Source organism: Ruditapes philippinarum, unplaced genomic scaffold (genome assembly GCF_026571515.1).
Source record: "Ruditapes philippinarum isolate M1 unplaced genomic scaffold, ASM2657151v2 ctg4747_1_1_1_1, whole genome shotgun sequence".
NCBI lineage: Eukaryota > Metazoa > Mollusca > Bivalvia > Venerida > Veneridae > Ruditapes > Ruditapes philippinarum.
Genome location: NW_026867054.1, coordinates 1,475 through 23,678, shown reverse-complemented (window position 1 = coordinate 23,678; position 22,204 = coordinate 1,475). Strand labels below are relative to the sequence as shown.

At 31.2% G+C, this 22,204-nt stretch overlaps 2 protein-coding genes across 2 annotated transcripts; both read right to left on the bottom strand.

Moving 5' to 3' along the window:
- Positions 1-688: 688 nt before the first annotated feature.
- Positions 689-17,413, bottom strand: LOC132734654 (uncharacterized). Its single transcript, XM_060721441.1, has 3 exons — positions 17,403-17,413; positions 6,632-9,313; positions 689-4,568 (listed from the first exon to the last, which is right to left on the bottom strand). The coding sequence occupies exon 2, from the start codon at positions 9,207-9,209 to the stop codon at positions 6,681-6,683; it is 2,529 nt and encodes an 842-aa protein (XP_060577424.1). The 5' UTR covers positions 9,210-9,313; positions 17,403-17,413; the 3' UTR covers positions 689-4,568; positions 6,632-6,680.
- Positions 17,414-17,444: 31 nt separating this feature from the next.
- Positions 17,445-21,174, bottom strand: LOC132734659 (uncharacterized). The gene is made up of 3 exons (XM_060721447.1): positions 20,461-21,174; positions 18,254-18,412; positions 17,445-17,474 (listed from the first exon to the last, which is right to left on the bottom strand). The coding sequence occupies exons 1-3, from the start codon at positions 21,025-21,027 to the stop codon at positions 17,445-17,447; spliced, it is 756 nt and encodes a 251-aa protein (XP_060577430.1). The 5' UTR covers positions 21,028-21,174.
- Positions 21,175-22,204: the final 1,030 nt, after the last annotated feature.

The window sequence follows — 22,204 nt, the reverse complement described above, 5'->3', positions numbered from 1 at the left end:
CTAAATTTTGTGATCGGACAAAGAAGAGGTGACGTGCATACAAACGTACGGATCAACCCCATCACAGTACGTGTTCTTTGAAGTGATGATAAACATGGGTAATTGTAGAATTTTTAAGTTTAAAACGGGCGCTTATTCTGACAAAATCCATGTTAGAGGACAATGTGCCTTGGGCAGTAGCCTCCTATTATGCCCTTGAAAAAGGTGTGAAGTTTCAATCTTGTAAAATAGCCACCCCTGTTTTCAAAAAGTTAAGCTATATTCAATAGAGGTATCGTAAACCCATAATATTGGCACTATTGCATTATAAAGACAAAAAAAATGAAAATTTCCGATGAAATTAATGAATCGCTTACCTTGACCTGAGTTTTTAAAGTCAAAGTTTTGATTATTTGTAGCGTACGATATCGAGTTCTTATTTTAAGGACAATTTCTAATAGAGACAATAAAGTTATTTTTTGAACAGCTACATGTTGAAAATCAAATAGGGGCGTGAGGGAAGCTGCACCTAATGTACAGACTCAATTACATCGAGTCTGCAATTTTTGTGTAATTTTGTTGTGATTAATGCTTCCGAGGGAGCACACTGTATCTTTTTTTTCATGAAAATTATCAGCAAATATTTATTTACCTGTTGAAAGTTTTTATGTCACAAATAAATAATAAAATTAAAACCAAATAATTCATTCTTTATCAATAATTTATTCTTTTATATAATTCAGATATCATATAAAATACAAAATACATTTAAACTTAACAGTTATCTGAGACATAAAAATAAATAAACACATTTTTATGTACCAGACTATAATATACGAATTCAAATTTTAAACAGGCAAATTAAAGTTGGCAACAGGAAAAAATATCGAACTAAAAATGTGTGTACATGACAGATGCTGTTTTGTCGGAATATTACAAAATGATTGTATATACGTAGCAGTTATACATCCAAATAATTATGTTTCTGTTTGCTTAAGCAGGGGGTATAACTCTGCCGATCTAAAAAAATATCAGATGCATTAGTTAGATGCTTATATAACTAATTTTGGAAAGTTTTTTGTTCTTGCAGTTGCACACGAAACTTGTCTAAAATTTCTATTTTTAGCTTAATTTTGTATGAGAGGGGTTGGGGTTCAAATGTGCCTAATTAACCAGTTATGTACGTTCACGTGTTGACATATATTTATATGAACTTTCACAGATTTCTAGTTACCATACCACAAATCTTGGCAAATAAATATAGGTTACATGCGACACAAACCGGTCAGCTCACAGACAAAGTGACGGAATGTTGGCTTCATTATTCACCGGATGCATTATCAAGCTATGTTAAAGTGAAAATATGAAAAACTATTTCATTTACATTGTAGTTCATTCAATTAGAGACTTTCATACAAAATGATCGTCACGCTTCTGTTTTATTTCAATTATCTAATACACAGAATAGAAATTATTTGAAACATTAGATACTAGCATAAACACATCGTGCCAGTTTGTTTGTCATAACTACACAGAAATTAGTGTTTTTATCAGAGTACATTTTTTATTATACATTAAACACGTTATGTACAAGAATGTAAAACGTAAAATGTACACGGTCACAATATTCATTTACTCAAATGAAATAAAAGCAGTCGACATTAAGACAAATAAGGAAGTACAATTCAAATTTATGGAAACAGTTATTCTCATTCATATCAGTTATTTTGTTATAATATCAACTATAATAATTATTCATTTATTATAAGGTTATTTAATATTGTTTACTGGCCTCTTTTGAACCAGTACACAGCTCTAAAGTGAATTGGTCTACAATAGATTAGAATATAGAAATGTATCATTTGCATATTCTTATGAAATATTTTTTTGAAAAGATGTTAATAAGATTCTTAGTGATTTAGAATGGACATTCGTAAGGTAAATAATAATTTTTGGTTATACAGCAATTTATCATCTGCTACAAGAGTATATGTAATATCTGATCATATATCTCACTCTTCAACATCCATGAATTCTTTTGTCAACAAATACATTTGACTTTCGAGTTTGAACTATAACAGTTTTTGAAAAAAAGACACAACTACTTAAATTAACAAGGGGAATAATAAGGGGAAGGCTTTCAGGATTATCTTCCCTCCCCTACAAGTGAATTATAAATTGGAAAGTGAACATTTGCATTAAGTCTAAAGTGAATGTCTTTTATATTGTAATTCAAGAACAGAACAGAACAGATACTTTATTAAGATTTGTACATAGTACATCATCTATAATACAATAATGTTTACAAGCATAACGTCAATATAATGGTAATTGCAATCATGACATTTATTTCAAAATTCTTAATCTTAATTTATCTAGTAACAAGAAAATTAAATGATAAATATGTATACTACGAACTAAAAAGATAATGTAAAGTTAACCAAGAATTTCAAAAACGAAAAGGGGGGCATTACTGAGAAAAAAATAATGTAGTTACCTGCCCTTTAGAAATGGATTCCAATTGAAAAATGTATTTATGTAAAATATTATATTTTTGATGTACCTTACAATATATGATGACCCCTTTATATCACACCACCATGCTTTAAACATGTTGACAGAACTTTGTTATTTGATATGGATTTTTTTAATATTCGAAATATGAACGAGGCTAGACATAGTACAATAAGTAATTGATTCGAAGGATACTATTGTCGGTTATGTTTTAAGAATTTGCAAAATAATTTTTACTAGGTTACCTTAAATCCATTCTAAATATATTTAGTGGTTTATTGAATAATATATTGAACTGCTGGATACCATACCAGTATTAGCAAAAATAGCAAAGGTATTTATCTCCTGTAACAATCAATTCATTGTAATGCACAAGTTCAGGAGCATAATTCATTTGATTAATGTTATAACAATTTCAAGTACCAACAACATTTTCAAGTACTTGTCATACATATTATAATAAAATTAAATCAAACAGTTATCAGTAATATACAAACATATATACATATTAACAATGAATACATTCGATAATAAAATTATGAACTTCCTTTTATTTTAACTGAACAATATATATGTTTGCTAAAGTCAGTTTGAGAGCAAAAATCAAATTGAACTCAATCTAATTTAGCCATCATCTTACTGAGTAGACATATCTGAAGGTTAACAATAATAACTAAAATATTGTCAATTGACATAAGGCTATTTTTACAAGCTGCTTTTCTTACCTCCTAAACTTTTAATAACTAAATGTGATTTATGAATTCATACCTAAAATTTGAACTACTGTAAAACAAAATTAATTAAACTGAGTTTATTCAATAATGAGATAGCAATAGTTTTGACAAAATTTGATATTTTGCAATACTGTTTTTATTTAAAGCAATAAACTTTGAAAGATATTCATGTTAAGCCCACACAACTAATAAAAAAATTACAATAAAAAAATATACACACTGAATTTATGATACAACAGGTTAGCTAAAATATACACCCTGAATTTATGATACTAGTACAACAATTTTGCTGAAATATACACGCTGAATTTATGATACAACAATTTTGCTAATATTTACACACTGAATTTATGATACAACAATTTTGCTAAAATTTACACACTGAATTTATGATATAACAATTTTGCTAAAATATATACACTTAATTTATGTTAACAAATTTGCTGAGTTAAGGCTGAAAATATTTGGAAAGATCGATGGATATGATAATATACAGCACTAAATATTGCTGTACTAAATATTGTTTCCCTGAGTGAACAGTCATGAAACATGAACACATTTTAAGTTATATTATATACATAGTATGATGCATGGAAAACTAATTACAAATAATGTATTATATACTTATTCAATGTTAGCTTCATGGATAAGGGAAATGTAATCATGATCACAACAAGGCTTAAATACGAAATAGGTTACATCCCTTCCATCATCAGTACATTAACAAAAGCTAAACTAGTGTAGAAAGACAAGGTGTAAGCGATCGTCAAGCTCAGTCGGCAATGCTGCAAAACGGTATTCTGACTGTACTGGGCTCGACTGTCGACCAGGCTGCACATTTTTTCTCACGGAACAGTTAAAAACATAATATTTATGATAAAACATTTACAATATTCTACTGTATGTCGGAGTAAAAAATTTACAGAAATGATTATGACATAAACTTTCATAAACAGCTTTCATTTACGTTAACATGTGACAATTATGATTTTAAATCAAAACTAAAATTTCCGACCACACAGGTACTTTCATTACTTTCAACATACATTGTTCTTATTAATTTTTGTTGAAGATCAAGATGTGTCATCCAACGAATGCATCAAATTGTATTGTTTGGCATCTACACGATTGTCTTATTATCACAACTGTGTTAAATTGGCCATCATCTGATTATACTAAGTAAAATCATGCTAAAATGTTAATTACACAAACGAATCTATCCAAAGAAAGTATGCTTCGTTAAGGCGAATCCAGTGGGAATTTGACATAAGCGGTCTGTTTGCAATGCTTTCACAAAACATGAACACATTGGTATACAGACATTGTACAGTAAAGGATCATCTGAAATAAAGAAAAAAAAGACATGCTTTACTATATACTTGCAAAGACTTTAAAGTAGCATCGTTTACTTCACATCAATGTATCATTATTACATCGTAACTAAAGAGCATTATTTTATATCTTTGTGATTAACAATGAAATATCTAACTAATGGTTAAAGAATTTCTGACACCAGAACTGGCATATGCGGCATCAAAAATTGTATTTTCACAACGTGCTTTAAATGGCTTTACGAAAGGACATTGTCGAACACGGTAAGATGTCAGAAATTAAGGCGCCACATGTGATGTCATTTGGGAACAAGCAGTCAGACCACTGTTGCGTATGACACATTGAAGCATTGTACTAAGGGCCTTACCGAAACACCAATTGTGATTTGTTTTTCATTTGCTTCTGATTTACGGAAATTATTATTTTAATTAATGATTTTTGAAAAAAAAACAGCAACAACCCTGTTTTTCTACACTTAGCACAACGACAAGAATAACAGTTCAAAATTGTCAACTTTTCATACTCAAGGTATGCAAAACAAACGTGATGAAAATTATGTTATGTAATATATTATTTTTTTATTATTAACTTATTCAGCAATGGCAAAAGGAAATATTGTCCATTAATAGGCTGAATCAAACGGAGCCTGCAATATTTTGAATTTCGCCTTTTTGAATGTTCTCCAAAGAACTGAATTATTCATTTGAAAAAAGATAATGACCAGAAGTAGATCTAGTCTTACTGACGTCGGGCATCGTGAAATGCACATCAAGTAAAGTAAACATCACGATTATCGCCGTTTTACTTCATTTACAAAATCTAACGACACATTCCAACGTGGCTCCCTAGCTTTGTCATATACAAATGCTCTGCGCTTAGAAGATGAGAACCAGTCGGCTATAGGCGGAGTCATTCGGTTATGTGTTGGTTCCCATAATTCAAAGCGGGCGTATTTGTTTACGGCAAAACTGGGGAGCCACGTTTGAATTTGTCGAAATATTTTGTAAATGGAGTAAAACGGCGATAATCTTGATGTTTATTTCGCCTGTAGCGTTGTTTATATCGAAGTTTAGAATTGACCATCATCGTGGAGAATAATATCTTCTGTGTCGATGGACCAAAGGATTATGTGAAAATATTGGAAATGGAATAAAATACATGGTGATCTTGACGGTAAGTGTGTGGAGTTTTTCCGGCGAACATTTTTATCTTGTGTATAATTTTAGACGTTGAAATATGTTTTTTTCAAAACGGTTTATATTAAGTTTTTTTTATATGTATAAATATGATCAGTACATGTGCTGGGATTAACAAATATACATTTTATTTGGATTTTAAAGGCGTTTTGAGCTCCACGCCTCAAGTGCCTGTGTGGTTTATTTCGCCTGTTGCGTTGTTTATATTGATGTTGAAGTTTAAGATTGACCATCATCATGGAGAACAATATCTTCTGTGTCAATGGACCAAAGTATTATTTGAAAATTTTGGAAATTGAATAATTAAAATACATGGTGAGTTTAATGGTAGGTATGCGGACTTTTTCCGGCGAACATTTTATCTTGAGTATTATTATAGACGTTGAAATATGATTATTTTCTTTTCAAAACGGTTTATATTAAGTTATATATGATCAATACATGTGCTGGAGTTTACAAATATACATTTTATTTGGATTTTAAAGGCATTTTGAGCTCCACGCCCCAAGTGTCTGTGGTTTATTTCGCCTGTTGCGTTGTTTATATTAACGTTGCAGTATAGAATTGACCATCATCACCGAGAATGATAACTTCTGTATCGATGGACCAAAGGATTATGTGAAAATATTGGAAATAGTATAAAATACATGGTAATTTTAACGGTAGGTGTGCGGACTTGTTCCGGCGAACATTTTTATCGTGTGTATTATTAAAGGCGATATACATGATATATATGTGCTGGGATTTACAAATATACTTTTTATTTGGATTTTAAAGGCATTTTGAACTCAATACCCCAAGTGTCTGTGTTCATACTCTCACTATAAAACATTCGACTGAGAATATTGATTAAACAAAATAACAAATGTTAATTACCTGTCACTTGTCTCATAATCTATTTATAAATTGTTTCTCCCAAGTTCATTTAAGATTGCTCAGTACATTTTGTTGTTTTAAACACAAAAATGTACATTCCAGACATCAAGGTGCCATCACGTGTGACCACAAAATTGTCTGAGTGTTTTAAAGATGTTTTAAACTTTCCAAATTCTGTTTCTGGTTTTATATCACAACCCCAGATATTTACTGTCACTGTATGTGGTAGTTTGTTTATAACAGTTTTGAGATCATTCAACACTGAACAAGACATTGTTATTTTCCATAAGACAACGCCTTCAATATTGATCATTTGAGGAAGCAGTGTTAATGATCTTTCACCTAAATTGATTCTATACAACCTAACTTCTTTCATATGATGTAACAATGGCAGTGTTTGTAACATTGTTTCTATGTCACTGGAAGATTTTAGATCACGACACCAAAATCTTTGTAGTTTTCTGGCTGCTGGCAGTTGATTGAGATAAGATGCCACAACACCAGGTTTATATAAATCACCTACATCACATTTCTCTAACAAAGATACATCCATGTTTAATTGTGACACATGTATCTCATGCAATCCTATACATTTTAGTTGTGAATGTTGAGACAGGTCAAGGTTGAATCCCCTACATGAAGTACCATGATCACTACAGTATAAAGTGTACAATCTTATTTCTTTCATTGATTTTTTACTAGTGAGGAAATTTAACAATGTCTCCATTACCTTGTGGGTCATAATGAAACCTTCTATATATAAACATTCCAGGTGTTGTAATTTAACCAGTCCTCTTTTTATCTCTGCAGATAGCCGGCAATCGTCTTCTATAAGTTTATGATTGTCGCATTCATATGCAATCACAGTTAAACATTTTAAAGGCTTCAATAACAAGCTCATCATTTCCTCTTCTATAATTTTACCTTCATAGAATAATTTCTCTATATGTGGAAGGTCAGAGAGTGTTAACAAATTGATAATTTCTTGTAGACTACAAATACTTCTATTTTCTATCATAATTGATTTTAAATTTTCTTTATTATGTTGACAGAAATGTTGTAATTGTTTGAAGTAGTTTTCTTGTTGACATTTTTCATTAATGATTAAGTCTTGTAAACATAATTTAAGGTCTTTGTTTTCCTTTCTTTCATTGGCACAAGAAATATACATGTCTTGTATGTCTTGTAATGGATTAATGTACATGTGATCATAATCCGTCAAAGTTCTGTATTTGCTTGTTTTTTCATCATTGTTTATCACAGGCATCAATTCACTTGATATTGTTGACATTAATTTAGGATTCATGTTACTAATAAATACAAATACTTTTGACATGTCTAGAATATTTTGTAAACACTTAACCTTTTCAAGGATGATTTTCCGAACTTTACTTTTATTTTGAAAACTTATAAATATTGCTGAAAAATATTCCTGCACTGATTTATGTGAAAAAGAGATTTTATAACCTTCATTTAATAATGATGTTACTTTACTTTCTGATAATATTCCTGATAGACAGCTTGATTTCAAATCTTCTTGGTTAAGATATTTTTCTGCAACATTTTTATCAAAAACTAATGTGTGCTCCTTTTTCTTACTGAACAATGTATAAAAAGCTAGTTTCCCAATGGAAAGCAGAAACGTGTAGTAGCTACAGAAATGTTTATGTGTTCTGAAACATTCAGGGACATCACCAGGGGATGTTTCACATGATGAATGAAATTTTCCATGTAATTTTTCTGTTCTAAATAAGAGGAGCTGAATAATGCTTGTATATAAATCTAGTGCTGAATTTCCTATTGGAATTTGTTCAACCCATAAACATATAAGATAGAGTAAAAGAAGAGGGGTGGATTCCATATCTTCTAGGTCATGGTTTCTAATTTCCTCTTCAAATCTACACACTTCATTGATCAGATTTTCATCTTCATTGCTGCGTTTCAATATTTTCATTGCGTTTAGATTAAACTCCCTTCTTTTGTGTTTATTTAGTTTAACTAGCTCTACTGTTTTGTGACTTATCTCTAAGTTAGAGACTCCAAGCTTCCATGGCCTGGTCGTTGTTAAGATTACACATTTTTCACGTGCATATCGATGAGGAACACTTTTAGGAAGTTTTAAACAATCGTTATCAGGATGAGTCCATTCATCAAGTCCATCTAATATAACAAGGCATTGTTCATTTCGTAAAATGTCCTTTAATAGACCCTTCAAAAACTCTTTCGGCATTGAAGATGAGCATTGAAGATATTGTATGACCTGTTGTTCAATCATGTCGTCGACATCGCAGACTTTAGCTGTATCTCTCAATAGCACTAGAAATAAATACTCGAAGCCAGATAAAGCCTCTAATTCTTCATCTTTAAAATGGTTATAATTTTCATCATTTTTATGAGCTTGACACCATGTTATCGCGAGATATTTTGAAAATGCTGTTTTCCCAAATCCAGCAACTGCTGATAAATATATTTCCAGTGGAACATTCCTATCCAATGTAAGCAGATCCCCTAACGACTTGACCCTAGTTGTTTCTTTCCTTCCATCTGAAAGATTCGTCTGTATGTCAACTTCTGGCATAATGTAGAACCCGGCAAGACGGGTAGGGAAAGCATTTGTGAGTGGTGAAAGATGAACTGTACTATGCTTGGTGTTGTACCATGTTATTAGTTCATCCTTCAGTTCTGAGATAGAAATGATTGACATTTTATTATAATTCATTCATGTGTTGAAATAAAAACAAACTTTGATATGATTTCATTAGTTCTAATGGTGTCTGTGTGTGCATATATATTTTAATACAAGTATATTAAAAGCACAATTAGCCTCACTAATAAAAAGGAAAGCGAAACAAATCGTTTACAAACAAAATATAAAAAATGTTTGTTCTTTAACTATCATTAACATTACTTTACGATGAAATAAATTGGACATACAAAAAAATTGAAATTGATACAAATTCTATTCGTCAGCCTTTTTCAACTCAAATAGCAGACGGACACAACTTTTAAATAATTTTTACGAAATATATAACTAAATTCACACAAAAGGTCTTAAGAATACTTCACTGAGCATCTCACTTGATATTATTTCTACTATATACAGTCTTTTAAAAAATCAACTTTGGTAGCCACGTCATTACTAAATTTGAAATGCACCTAAGAAACTTTGCACTGGCTTAACTGTAATTAACATTAAACTATTAACAGTACAGCTGACGGATGTCGATGTTTATGGAGCACCGTAACTGCATTATATTATTAGTTATAAAGATTTTTGACAGGTTATATGGCCCTATATAACGGTTGTTTGTAAATATAATCCGAACCTCCAGGCTCCGGTTATATTGCAAACAACTGTTTTATATACGGTGACAAACCTGTCAGAAATATTTCTAATGAATTCATAATACAGCAAGCCTCATTTTTAGAGGAATGTAGAGACGAAACAAAAAGCGACATCACCATCTAGAAATCAAAACAACATGATTATCTAGATATAAAAACAACATCACCATGTATGAAAACGACATCACCATTAATAAAAACGACATCACTGTGTAGATATTAAAACGACTTTGCCACATTTTAAACCACGGTACCGTATATAAACTGACAGCAGCATATGCTAAAATCGCATCACCATCTCTCAAACGGACATCACAATATATGAAAACGGTAGAATCATCTATCCAAGTGACAGCACCATTTATCAAAATTACATCACCACCTACCAAAACGACATCACCATAAACCAAATCCACATCACCATCTATCAAAACCAGAGCACAATCTATCAAAACCTCACCACCATCTATCAAAACCACATCATCATATATATGAAAACGACATCACCATGTATCAAAACCATCATATTATCTATCAAAACCATAGCACCAACTACAAAAACGGCATGTCCAGTTATGAAATTACCACACCATTTTTTTTTTGTTCTAACTAACCCATTATACTCGTACCAGCATTTGAAAACTGTATTGATATATAACAGTGCAGTATTTTCATTGCTTCATACAGGACAAAAACTCAACTAATATACAACAGTTGAGTTTTTTCGCATTCATCTCTAACATTGGCTAACAATATTATAAACAACTGTTAGGTATGGTAGCTGAATGGTACATTGCGCGTTGATAGCGACAACGCAACATATATCGTTATCGCCTTTTCGTCTTGTCGCTAGCGACAACAATCCTCCTTTAAGGCTGAAGAACCTTTCAAAACACCACCATCAAGTTGTAGTTATGCTCCAGAAACCACAATTTTCAGTGTAAAGATCATTGTGACCCTAAACATTGACCTTATGACCCTAAAATCAAAAGGGGTCATGTATTGGACATGACTGTTCATCCTGTAGGTTGATTAATACTTTAGTTATTAAGCACAAACTGTTTTTCAGTTTTAAGGTAATATGGACAATCATCCTATGAAGTTTGAATACTGTGGGCAAAATGTAACTTAAGTTATGCTCCGGAAACCATTTTCAGTTATAAGGTAATAGTGATCTTGACCTTTGACCTTATGACCCCAAAATCAATAGGGGTCTTCTACCCAATATGGACAATCATCCTACGTTATGCCCCGGAAACCAAATTGCTAACGTACCAACGGACGGACGGACAGACGCCAGGGGGTATAACATGCCTGAAATTCTTTCGGGCATATAACAAGAGCCGGTTGAACCGGGTGATGCTCCCCGATTAGGTTTTGGACACAAGGTATACCTCTAGTAGTCACAGACAAAGTTAAAAGTGTAAAAACAATCGAAATGTTGCGCGCGACACATTGTCTCAATATGGTGATCATTTCTGTGAAAAAGTTGTAAAATCCGACTTCAAATAACGAAGTTATGGGCTGGATATAATTTTGATGCAAGGTCATGCTGTGACCTTGACCTTCAAGGTAGCGACTCAAATGTTGCGCATGACACGTTGTCTCAATATGGTGATCATTTCTGTAAAATAATTGTAAAATCCGACTACAAATAACGAAGTTATGGGCCGGACACGAATTCGGGACGTACGTACGTTTTTCGGGGAGCATAAAAAGCCAATCCTTTCATTTGAACCGAGCGACAAAATGACATCGCAACAACACACCGCACGACAACGCACCATTTGGCGTAAATCGTTAGCGACAGGACGACAAGATGAACATTTTATACGCCAACACAACGCAAAAAAGCGTTCCAAAATCAGCCACAATAGTACGGTAGCTTTCGGTAGCATTTAATCTGGGAGTTAACATGTGAAACGACACAAGAGAGAAGTGCACATGTTTTTTTGTTTTTGTTTTTGCTGAGTTCTATTACAATAAGATGAAATTGCAATAAAATAGTTATAATATATGAAACTCGTTAGTCACGGCTGTGGCGTCATCTCGATATGTTTCTGCAAATAATTGTCTCGGCCTATTGGCGTCGCCATTTTTTATGCAGAAGCCCAAGCTAGTGTTATATCCTCGTAGCTAACTCGTTTCTTATTATAATTATTACTTGTCAAATTGATGCAGAAAGAAAAGAGTCATTATGGAGCGCTGTACTCAGTTACTCCGGTAATTCAAGGTGCCCACTTCTAAAAAGAGACACTCGAGGTCTGTCTTCACCAGTAGAGCTGGAAACCCTGTATATGAAATTCAAAAGTTCGATGTGAGTTAAAAAAATACAACCAAAGGAGAAAAAACTGCTGCGGATATATAAATAGTATGGTAAAGGACTCGTGAGAATCGATTACAACGAGTAATGTGGTATATTGTCCCCATGTTTGAGTATTTCTATGAAACTTTACGTTCATTTTTTATTAGTCAAAGGGCTATTATAGAATAGCAAAAACAAGCGGAATGGATACTTTTTTTTATGATAAAAATGAAAAAATGAATAATAGATTTTTAATAACAAACGTATATTCAAATGTCCCCACTATCACATGATATTATCTTCAAAAAACCTTTTCAATTTATATAATATCATGAAAATTTTCCCCTTTGGTTTGAATGTGATTAATTAAATTCTCAAACATTTTTTTAAAAGGGGAGCATTGATTTCACTTAAAAGTGCAAAACATATTAAAAACAAAACGACAAACTAAAAAAATCTAGCTTAATATGTTGAACAATTAAAAAAAAAAAAAAACAGACCAGGGAGAATACAAAAGTATATTCTAAATATTTGGTGAGTAAATAGTAACAGTGAGGTATTATGTGCATTTAAAAAGTGTAGTTTAATATATTTATGTATTTAACGTGATAAAATATGTATTATTTTGTAATTTTGGTGATGGAAATTATGTTTTTATAAGTTGCAGGCCTGCTTAGGACTGACATGGCTGCACAAAGAACCTTATAATACATCCTTGGACCTTCTGATTGATAGATTATTAAATTTTTCCCCCCCCCCCCCCCAAAAAAAAAGTATATATTTATTTTAAAAAATGGTAAGTTAGGGATACAAATTATGTATAATTGTTCACGTGCCTGATAAATTTAATTAGCAGCCTAAACATCAGCCAAAGTATTGTAAATAAACATCAGCCAAAGTATTGTAAACAACTTCAAAAGCCTGGAGGCGTTCCAGCAGGGTCAATTGAGCTACATTAAGACATTAAGTAAGTTTGATTGTTATTCCCTTTTTTCGTTTTTTACAAAATTAACCCCGTTTTCAGAAATTTTCTGAAAAAAAAACTTCTGATTTTAACATGTCAAAAGCCCCTTTAAAAATTTTTCAATTTAAATTTAAAAAGGATGATTTTAAGATTTTTTGTTCAGTGTAAACATTACTTATGCTTTGGGTTTGATGGCATTTTTGCACTAAAAAATGGTGGTTTTTTGGGGTTTTTTAAGGTTATTCAATTTTTTTTGACTCAAAACCCTTAAATTTTTGCAACAGAAAAACTTTGGTTTTTCAAATTTCAGACATGTCATTACTTTGTGAATTTATTATTGGGTTTTTCCTTTTTCACAAAATATTTAACTAAATAAAAAAAAAAGGGAAAAATTATTTGTGTTGGGGATATTAAATTAATAAGACAATTTAAAGGCTGATATTGTACAGTACCTGTGACTGTTTACATCATTTGGCAGCGTCTTTCATGTGCAGTATTAACATTTAACTTGTTATTAAGTGAGCTCTTATCAATTTAGAACCTATGACCAATTTAAATGACAAATATTGGCGCGCAAGATTTATTTTCTAAAGGTTAAATCTCGCTACTTCTTCTATTTACTACATTATGACAAAGATATACTTCTAAATCAGTATTAAGAAAGCACTCAAATGATAAATATTTTTGCACCACATTATACTCATGTTTAAAGCCAATAAAAGTTTAAATAAAGCATTTTTATGCTCTAATGGAGATGAGAACTAATATGATTTGTTTTGAGTACTGTGTTATCTAGAACATACAGATAAATACTAGGTAATAATCAAGATATTCATTATTTCTTACCATTGCATGTAAACATAACTTTGAAATATATTCATGTATGCATTGATTACACGTGACCATAACAATGATATATTTGTCACTAATCCTTTCATTCTTTAATTCCAATGGCTTTGTACATGTAGGAAAATTTTTGTCATTATTATTCCCAAAAAAACATAAAAAAAATCTTTAGTCAAAAATATTGTTTTAAAATCTACCAGTTACTTTGCCTCTAAATGCAGAAAAAGTTTTGGCATTAACACTTTTATAATTTTTTGGGATTTCATAGCCTTTATTTTTTTTGTTTTACCGTATTATAAATAGATTGTGTACGTTTATTTAAATGATCAAAATGTTTTAAAATTTTTTAATGCCCGTGATCTTTTGTTAATATTGTGACATCTTTTTTTTTCAGTTTTAATTTTTTCCCTTTAAAATTTTTTGTTAAATAATTTTAAAACAATGTGAAAATATCATTAATTTTGCCACCCGGGAAAAATTTATCCGTCACAATTCCAGATGATTAACACTTTTTTCCACACAGAGTGTCAACAATAATTATCTTTGAAAAGGCAAGCAAAGTTGTTTCTTAATAAAAACAAAACAAAATAAAAAATTTATGATCTGCGATATAGCCATATATGTTATTCAGACTTTTCTGATATCGAGTATAAACAAAAGACAGAATGACATTAAAGTGTATCAAGATCAAATGTTTAGATTTAGTTTGAATTCCACAAAAAAATATTACATTGATTTCTTGCAAATGTAAAATGTTTAAATGCTGAAAGACAAAATATAAAACTTTATGACTTTTGGAAGCACGATATATCTCTCCCATATGAAAAAAGCTTCAAATTTATTCATATATTTTTACAAGAGGAGCTAACAAAAGAATTATGTATTCTCAGTTTTTGTAATTTCTGAAAGAAATGTCTTTGTTTAAGTTATAATATTAACTTTCTGGTTCGCCTTTGATGTTTTGTGATTTTGTGAGACAAGTTACTACTTCGATAGTTGCGTTTGCATTTAAAAAAAACCAGCCGTAAGGTTATTAAAGTTTTTTTCAGAAGATTTTGCACAGATAATACTGTATGATATCGACATATACACATTCAACCTTTTATGTAAATCAAAACTCATTTAATGGTAGTTCATTCAAAATTATAAAGCGTAAGATTGTACTGATTTTGTTAAAGATTATTTCGTTTTACAACCGTAGGTGTAAACATTACCAGTTTATATTTTACATTAATAAGACAATATAGAAATGAATTTTAAACAATTTTATTACTTTTTTACAAATGATATAACTGCCATATTGATCTCAGAGGGACAATGTTTACGTGTATACTTACAGCTTTATGACAGATATATAATATTGCTAGTAAAAGACATTAAAAAGTAAATATTTACTGGTTTTCTAAAGTGCCTTAAAATACAGTTTAATTGATAGAAAGACCAGGAAATGTGGACGCAGTCTTAAATAAAATAAAAAACGCCCTAAGTGTGGCCCTGGTTTTATTGTCAAGGACATATTTAAACGGTTTCTCTATGAAAGTCCCCTGGAGGGTCACATAAGACAGTTTTGAATATATATTGTGAAAACCTATAACCCCGAGGCGGGGCCAATCAACACCCAAAGGCTATATTTTAAACAGTCATGGTAGAGGTTTACTAGACAATGTTCATGCTAAATTTCTAAACCCAAGTCCTCGTAGTTTTGGACAAGAAATTTTTACTTTTTGATGATAGGGGAAATCTTGGTAGATGTCGCATAGACAATGTTTCATGCCAAATATGTAAGCTCTCGCCCTTGAAGTTTTGAAGAAGAAGAAGAAGACTAAAGGAAATTCTTTATACACAATTACTCGGAAAACACATAACCCCCAGAAAGAAGCCACTTTTCAACGTAGGGCATTAATTTGGTAGACGTCTACAAGGAAATGCCATGGAATCAGATTCCTTGAACAACTTTGGAAGCCCTTCACCAAAGAATCCTGGCAAATTGAGTTGAAATTGGGAGGGTCCTAAGATGTGATTTTAAGAAAAAGATCACTATAATACGTCTAGAAAATATGTTTCCATTGCAAAGTGCCAAATTTTGTTTCCTATCACACTATTACGTTTTCACAATGAAATGTTTCAGCAGAGAAAACACGACGAGAGAAACACGGGACACTACGAACATCAATCAGTTATTGGATAATTAAAAGCCCTAGGAAATCATCAGTATTAATTATCATCACCAATGCATAGTAATAATAATAATAATAATAATGATAATAATATTTATCATCATCATCATCTACAACAACAACAAAATAACGCGGCCTATGATCCGGAACGAACGGAATCCGGGATTGTATCAAACATACGGAGAAACGAATAAACTGCTTTGTTTTTAGCACACCTGTCTCAAAGTGACAAGGTGAGCTTTTGAGGTCGCTTTTCGTCCAGCGTCCGTCTGTCGTCCGTCTTTGGTGATCACCTTTGAAAAAATTTCAAAGAATTAAATTCCATGCAGAACTCTTGTTGCCATGTCGACCGAAAGAAAAAACTTACACAAATCTCCTTTAATAAAACCCCAAAGAGCTAGAGCTTAGATATTTGACATGAAATATCTTCTAGTTTGCTAAGTTTGTTCAAATAAAAGCCCTGAGGTCAAAATTGGCCCTGCTCCGGGGGGTTATTGATTTTCCTTATATGTATATAGTAAAAACTTAAACACTCTTCTTTTAAAAACCCCAAGAGCTAGAGTTTATATATTAATCATGCAACATCTTCTAGTCAGTGTCTACCAAGTTTGTTAAAATAAAAGCCTTAGGGTCAAAATTGGCTCACCCCTATACGTGACTATATAAATTCCTGAAGCGGGACTAAATTTTCACCCCATAGGCATGATTTATATAACAATTGTTGGGTAATGCTAATTCCTATATCTAAGATCTGGTCTTTGTTGTTTCTAATTAGGCGATTTTTTTAAAGATATTAATTTCAAAGTCACTGCTGTAACCTTCTTATGCACCAGACGCAGCTGTTTATATAACTTTTATAGAGAATTAGTTAAGACATATTCCTGTATAGTATGGTCAAAACCCATTAAATCGTTTTGGTAAAGAAATTGACAACGATCGAGGGATAGACTGCCATAACAAAACTCACCTAGCTAATTTCATTCCGAACCCCAAATGTTGCCCAGCCAAATCCAAAATGTCCTAAAAAAGCAGTTGAAATAAGAATTGATGTACCACAAAAAAATTACACGTAATTTAGACCTATTAAATTTGAAAAAAATTGTCATTTTGATTTAAAAATATAATATCACTTACTTTGTTTAGAATCGCGTTAAGTTACTTTCTCCATTATATTGTTCACTTATTTACTAGAGTGCCATTTTCTAGCTGTTTAATATTAAAATGTCATAAAAATGTACAATTTAAAAAATCAATTATACCTCAGAATTCCGCAATGAAATCAGGTTAAATTACCCCAAAGGTTACATTTCAAATCATGTTACATAATTAGTAATCAACAGTGATTTGCAATGTTGTTCATCACTGATTAAAATTAATTTCATTTTGGGGGCCAGGGACAAATTGTTAAAAAATTATGCCCTTTGAAATTAAAAATATTGAATTTCAATAAATTGTATGCTGATCCCAAAATTATTTGAAAAGTGTGTTAAGCCTGTAGAAAACAAAACTTTAAAAAACAATAACAAATTGTACTTCCAAAAAATACAATTCATGGAAAAACCATCTTTGATATATCTCCTTTCGAGCTTATTGCAAAGCGGTCTCAAAAGTTAAAGATCTTACATAAAACAACAGCATATTTACTTTGTTCCGGTGTCGTGTATTAATCACGCGGTGTTTTACCAGGTTTTCATTTTTATAGATCTTCTTTTTCAAAAACTTGCCTGAGACTAATTTTGTCCAGGAAACATTTTATTATGTTTTCATATGAAACTAATGGTCCGGTTAATAAACATACACATTTTATGTTAAAACAGTTCTAAGATCGACCATAAATTAAAGGAAACATGACCATTCCATCAATATTGCTCAAAAATTCAATAAAAGTATTTGATTTGATGTATATACCCTTTATAAGTAACACTCATTCAGAATACACTGTGTTCTACTCATCGATGAATTATTAATGTAAAATTGTAAATTACCTCTGTAAGTTTATTTTTAGCATCCTGTGCATGCGTGTCTTTAGCTAAATACCCGGGATCAGAAAGAAGTTGTCTTAATAGATGGAAGTATTTCTTAAGATCTGAATCTTCTACTTCAGGTTTTGAAGAATGTCGCACATTTCTTCCAATGTCTCTTGCCTGGTCAAAATTTAATAACAGTATTTATTTAAAGCTAATTATAAAATATATATTTAACTGAAAACTGTAATGATCCATCATTTTATTGTTAACTATATAAAAGGATATAATTTGCCTTAATATTTTGGAAAAGCTTTGTTAAAAAATATTTATGTTGGAAGTGTGTTGCTATCAATCTGTGTAAAACAAATGACCTGACTAGAGCAGGTTTACTTTTGATTGGACATTTTTTGTACTTTTGTGAATAAATACATGCAAATGTTACATGCACAAAAATGTTAGGTGTATACGTTTGAAAATTGCATTTTGTTATAACAAGATTTTTTAAGTTTTTTTTTTTTTTTTTTGTTTTTTTTTTGGTCAAAAAATGACAGAACATTGTGTATATATTAAACAATATAAAAATATCAAAATCAGGTCAGATCACAATTCAATTCAAAATCAGTAATTACACACCTGATCCAAATTTCAAATTTGTTTGTCAAAAAAAAAAAAAAAAAAAAAAAAACAAGACAATAGATGCAATTGTATCAAAAATAGGTCAGCTGGTATCAATTTTAAATTCGGTATCAGAAATTACTCCCCTGGTTCAAATTCAAAATCTGTACGTAAAAAAAGTAGGTCAAATGATATCAAATTATTTAAAGAAAGTCAGTTGATTTCAAAGTTCAATTTGTTAAGCCTGTACGTCAAAAATGAGAAATAAAAAGAAATAATGTCAAATTATTTAAACAAGATATGCTTGTAAAACAAGTATGCCCCCTATCGGCAGCCAATTCGTCAAGTAATCAGGTTATTATAACTGACTCTTGAGATGGTGACCAAAAAATCAATAGAGGTTAATTACTGGTTATCACTAGTCACTAGGTAATTGGGAACGCAAAGGTTGTGTGCAGTAATTTTATGACAAAGTTATTTCAAATCTTTCCATATTAATATATGCATAAATTTTATGAATCATGTAGGCCTCATTACTGACTGCCAAATTGCTATATTATATAAGTTAGAATGTGTATACCAAAAGGATTTTTAGTTTAATAAAAAATATCAACCAAGGCAATTTGATTTGTTGTGTTATTGGTCAGAAACTATCTTTACATACAAGGTCAATATGACATAGACCTTTGACCTTTAAATCAATAGGGATTGTCTACTGGCCCATGAGTTGGAATAATGATCAGAAAGCGTTATTACCTATAAGATCAAGATGATATTGACCTCTGACCCCTTAACGCCAAAAATCCATGGAGGCGGGGCCAAATTTGACCCCCAGGACTATAATTTGAAAAAAAAATGGTTGAATAGTATTACACATTGCTTCAAGCCAAAAACTAACCTCTTGCCTTTGTCAATTTAGAGAAGTGTTTTAAAAGCCTTTACTATATACATATAAGGAACATCAATTACCACTTTGGGCGAGGCCAATTTTGAACCCGTGGGTATAATTTGAACAAGTTTTTGTAGAGTTTTATTAGATTATGCTACACATGAAATATCTAAGCTCTAAGCCTTGCGCTTTCAGAGAAGATTATTTTTTAATATTTTATCTTAAAAATATATTTTAGCCCTTTTCACACACATGTTCAAAAGAGAAAAACCATTTAACAATTTTAGAAGAATTTGATGCTAGGAACATCAAAAAAGGAAAATTCATCAAATATGGCCCAGTGGTTTATGAGAAGTAGTCGTTTGTGAAAACGTTGACGACGGACGCACGGAAGCACTGACGAACGATGGAGGCCGACAAAATATAATCACAAAAGCTCACCTAAAATGCAAGAGACATTATGCGATGGGTTATAATTTATTCAAACATAATTAAATAACAAAACCCTAACGATATGCACAATGGCTCATTCTTTCTAACCGCTTACCAACCCTCTGACCGACATTCCCCAAATGTAATTACTTTCTTTATTTTCAGGAAGCATTATAATAACATATTTTATAGTTATATTTGCTTTAGATCATTGAAATATATAAATGTTGTGTTTGGTAACTAAGGACCTAACGTAAGTCTCGATAAATAGTATCTAAATATTGTTTACCCTTTCAAAGATATTTGTCTTATTGTTGAGGTCTTCTTTTATTTTTCCCTGGAAGGCTTTGTGATTAAGAATAATACTGATTATACCATTGAAGTCTGTTTCTGCTGCAGATGCTTTATCTGCATACCCATCTGGAGGCATGAAGCATTTCGCCACTTCCCAGAAATAACCACACCACTGGGTAGCATCAGTGTTTTTGTACGATGGATCAGAGTACCTATGTACATTCTGTATCTCAGTTTTGAAATTATGACATATCTTGTTAGGGCAGCCGGCAGGATTAAACCTTGTTGCAGCATTTCGATGATACCTGCATTTTACACGTCCAACACTGCATATTTTATTTGTTGGACATTTTACAAGATTTTCTGTACAGCAACTTGAACACAAAGTCCCACTTAATAGTCCATTGCTGTAACATATATCATCTAAGCATTTCAATTGAAATTGCTGAATTTCGTTACACACAAATGGTTCAAGTCCTTCTTTAGTATACAACACAGCTAACTGAGCTTTTACCCAGTTACTGTTTTCCTTTTCTAACTGTATAGGGTTAAGTGAAGCCATTTCTTGCAAACTTTGTATCTTTCCCACTTAAAGAATTATACAAGTATACATTGGTATGTCTTGTAAGCTCCGATCTAAACCTGAAAAAGTAAAATCCTAAAGTATATTATTACATTTCAAAAAGAAAGTTTTAAATCATATTAAGACGTAATGCAATAGAATTAAATTGAGAAATGTAAACAACCAAAGGGCTCATTTTTTTTGTGAATTTATCATGTACGAAATTGTAACATTGGTAAAGTTAGTAAATGTATGGTATATCTTTGCCTTAATGAGTCTTTCGAGTTTTTTCGTGCGTAAATCCTTATACGAGCCTTTTTATTGTTGGAATGTAATTGAAACCTTGTCAGCTTCTGACAGATCTTTATTTCAATTTGAATAGACACATGATAGCACATATACACTTACTAAGTAAATACAATCCAACTACTGAAATATGGATTTTACACTTGAATGCTTTTGAATAATATTTTACATGACATAACATTTCATTTTAGATAGAAAAAAACTTAAATTTAACTAGTATCTTACCAATTTTATGCATACGTTGAATCCAAAAAAAAATGGTATTGATAATTTAGAGCAACTGCGACAGATATCGGCATCTTAACGGTATTACAAATTACTATATATTTGAATCTGGATATTTTCTTCTTTATAAAAAAAATGTTCATGAATATCTATTTTCAGACAATTGAAGATTGCAATTGAAGTGTACAAAAGAAATTGCGAGGTTGTATTTTTCTTAAGTCACAACATTGCGAAATTAACATGCAGTTTTTAAGACTTTGTTTTGATTAAGCATCTACTTGATATTGAAGGAGCGGTATTTATATGACCAAATCTAATCTTATAACAAGTTAACTTTATTTATCTAAAAAAGACTGACTATAATAATGGAGTTTGACCAACGGTTGATACTTGAAAATGTTTAGGATAAAATATGAATATGCCTGAAGTATAAAAAAAATCTGCCCCAACTCGTCACGTTAAAATATATGCACGTGCAATACAATTAAAACGGAGTCGCAAAAGCGGCACGGGTATGTAATGTGATCCTTTAACTATAAGTCACATGCATTTTGTATTGAAAATTGTACATACTGTTATGGAAAATGTTGTTTCAATGCAATAAAATTTGTGTAGTTATATTTGTATTTATCATCGACATATTGTT

Bases quoted from the DNA above. Each gene is read 5' to 3' on its own strand.
- LOC132734659 (XM_060721447.1), bottom strand. From the start codon at position 21,027: ATGGCTTCACTTAACCCTATACAGTTAGAAAAGGAAAACAGTAACTGG. The intron at 18,413-20,460 runs GTAAACAATATT...AATTTTGACCAG, and splicing joins AGACAAATATCTTTGAAAGG to GCAAGAGACATTGGAAGAAA. The intron at 17,475-18,253 runs GTAATTTACAAT...AATATTAAACAG, and splicing joins CTAAAAATAAACTTACAGAG to CTAGAAAATGGCACTCTAGT.
- LOC132734654 (XM_060721441.1), bottom strand. From the start codon at position 9,209: ATGCCAGAAGTTGACATACAGACGAATCTTTCAGATGGAAGGAAAGAA.